The sequence below is a fragment of the Buteo buteo genome, unplaced genomic scaffold, assembly GCF_964188355.1.
Source record: "Buteo buteo unplaced genomic scaffold, bButBut1.hap1.1 HAP1_SCAFFOLD_513, whole genome shotgun sequence".
Classification (NCBI taxonomy): Eukaryota; Metazoa; Chordata; class Aves; order Accipitriformes; family Accipitridae; genus Buteo; species Buteo buteo.
The window spans coordinates 14278-16942 of record NW_027439644.1 but is presented as its reverse complement, the minus strand read 5'-3'; the positions used below and the strand labels follow the sequence as shown (position 1 = coordinate 16942).

Below are 2665 nucleotides of genomic sequence, written 5' to 3'. Positions count from 1 at the left end.
CCAGTTGCAGCTCCACGGGTCCCTTCCAACCTCCACCCTCCTGTGCAACTCTGTGCCTTGCTTTCACTCCTAAAGCACCTGAACTCAGCCCTCGTGCCCGCCGGCAAGGATGCTGGGACAAGGCACGATCCCAAACTCCTCCCCGAGGGGTCATCCTCAAACAGCAGCTCCCCGCTCCAGAGCAGCCGATGGCAGACATACTCAGAAGAGAGAAAATATCATTTTATTGAGAACATCAACTGCAGTGGGGGGTGGGCCCAGGACTCACAGGGGTTCAGCCAGTAACAGGAAAACGGCACCTACAAGGACAGAGTCAGAGAGCGCTGCTGAATGCACAGCGGCAGGAAGAGGCAGGGTTTGGTTGCCCTCTCTCTGGGGAACACCGTTGACGAGGAATTGCTCATAGCCCAGAAGAGAGCGACCTACGGCTGGCATTGCCGAGGGGAGGGCTCTGGCACCTTATCCCCACGGGGAATGCCCTTAGAGAGCTGTGCGCACGCAGAGATGCACAGGGCCCCTGTGCCACGCAGCAGGGCTCGATGGGGAGCCCCTGGGGAGCGGCCACGGGGTTCTTGCCAGACCCTGCGCAGCAGCAGAGCCTGGTACACACCTGGGCTTCTCGACCTGCCGGACCTTCCTGCATCTTTTCCGTTTGCGATCCCCCAATACGTTTTCTCTCTTCCTCTTCTTTTTTTCTGCACAGCTTTCATCTCCCCAGGCCTGTTTCCTCCTTCGGTTCCTTCTCTTTTCCTTGTCCCGAGGAGAGCCTGCAAACCTTTCCATCCCACAGTGTGCTTAGATAGGTAAGGCCACGATCCAGCGGAGACAGTTCTGATTTTAACCCAAAGTGACTCGTTTTACCTTCTTTCCTCTGAAAGGCTGCCCAGTTGTTGCGGGCGTAGCAGGGGCTCTGCCGTGCTCTCGAGGGTGGCTGGAGGCAAAGCTGGAGGTGCCTAAACCAGAATTGTTGGAGTTCAGGGGTGGCAAGGGATGGCCTGGAGTAGTAAGGGACTGCTTGCCAAATTACCACCTTAGCTCTCTGGGGAAGATGCTGCTTTGCATCATCCATCCACATTTTGCACAGTCCACCTGCCCCAAAACAGACTTGATGAAACTGTGATGAAGTAGGATCCGAGCAAAAGCCCTCTCAAGTTGACAGCTACTCCCCGCTGTCTTTTTGTAGGTATTTGGTTGGATTAAGCACATGCTTAATGCATTTGAGAAAGGACCTTTCCAGTTTTCCATACAACGTATGATTCCGTGGGGGAGGAGGAGGAGCCCCAAACACACAAGCCATCGGCTGGCCGGAGGAGGCCCAGCAGCTACTTGGCCTCCTCAGAAACTACCCTCCTACCCGAGAGACACTGTCACGGTGCTTGTGGAGCAGAGCTGACATACCTCTGTCGTTTTGGACTCCGCCACCATGTCTCCCCCAGCTCCTTTGAGGACACCCAGAGAGGGGGATGCATGCAGAATGGCTTCTGCCTGGTGGCCCTGGTCTCCTCTGCCTGCAGGGCCACTTTGCTCTTCCAAAGGCAGGTCTAGAAAGCAAAACCATGTGCAGCAGTGACGCCTTGGAAGTAGCACACCTAAAGCAAAACCCACCCCAAGCCCTACACCGGTTTTCTTCTTGACGTTGAGGTTTCTGGTATCCCGAGCCCCAGCCTGGGACAGCCCTCAGTTCCTCCTCATACCTGTGGCTCCGTCCGTGGGGGCTGGCGACTCCCCAGCTGATGGACAGGAGCGGCCAGCCACCTCCTCCCCAACAATGTCGCCGCAATTTTCAATCATAAACAGCGCCAGCGTGTTCACCTGCACACATCAAACCCTTGCTCTCAACCCAGCTGCCTGAAGTTGTCCCAAGCAGCCTTTCCCACTCCCGACCCTTGCCTCTGCACAGATGGCTGTGGCTGCGGGGCTGCCTTTGCAGGCAGCCACCCCACCGGCATTTGCTCAAGGGAGGAGGCAGCCAGGGACCTCTGAGCAGCCAAGCTCGGATAGGCCGGCAAGGCTGCAGCCGGCTTGCCAACACAGCGCACCTTCTCGGTCACCTCCAGCATGGCCTGGAGCGGGAGCAGGTCCTCGTCGGGTGGGCTCAGCAGGTTTGGCCCAAGGCAGATGGCCAGGTTGCTGCAGCTCATCCTGCTGGTGGCTGCGTTGCGGCCGATGTGCTGGAGGAGGGACAGCAGCCGCTTGAGGAGGAAGAGGTTGGCTGCAGGCAACTTCTCGGCCACCCTGAGGGAACAGGGACACTAGGTTGACAAAGCAGATTTTGCCCAGGCCTGTTGTCCAAGGCAGGGGGGAGCCAGCGGCTGAGTTGCCCAGCTTTCCAGGTGCTCTCAGCCAGCGGCCAGGGCTCCTGCTCAACAGGCAGGCTGCTGCCCACACTTACGCTTTCAGCTCGGAGACCTTCTCCTCCTTGCTGGTCCTCTCCATGGCTGCCATCCAGTCCTCGTAGAGGTGGGTCACCAGCAGCTTGTCGGGGATGCTTCGGAGGAAGTCCTGCAATGCCAAGGGCTCTGGGTGAGCCTTTGAAGTTTCCAGGCCGGCCAGGAGCTCCTCCAGCCGCAGGTCAGAAGTGCTCACCTTCAAGATGGCGGCCAGCAGGAGTGCAGGCTGGTTGCCCAGGTCGACATCGGCGTCGCGGTCCAGGGCCTCCCGCAGC

At 58.6% G+C, this 2665-nt stretch overlaps 1 protein-coding gene across 1 annotated transcript; it reads right to left on the bottom strand.

Moving 5' to 3' along the window:
- Nucleotides 1-699: 699 nt before the first annotated feature.
- Nucleotides 700-2459, bottom strand: LOC142028507 (T-cell activation Rho GTPase-activating protein-like). The gene is made up of 5 exons (XM_075022328.1): nucleotides 2393-2459; nucleotides 2040-2235; nucleotides 1695-1812; nucleotides 1399-1541; nucleotides 700-953 (listed from the first exon to the last, which is right to left on the bottom strand). Exons 1-5 carry the CDS (start codon nucleotides 2443-2445, stop codon nucleotides 858-860), a joined length of 606 nt encoding a protein of 201 aa, XP_074878429.1. The 5' UTR covers nucleotides 2446-2459; the 3' UTR covers nucleotides 700-857.
- Nucleotides 2460-2665: the final 206 nt, after the last annotated feature.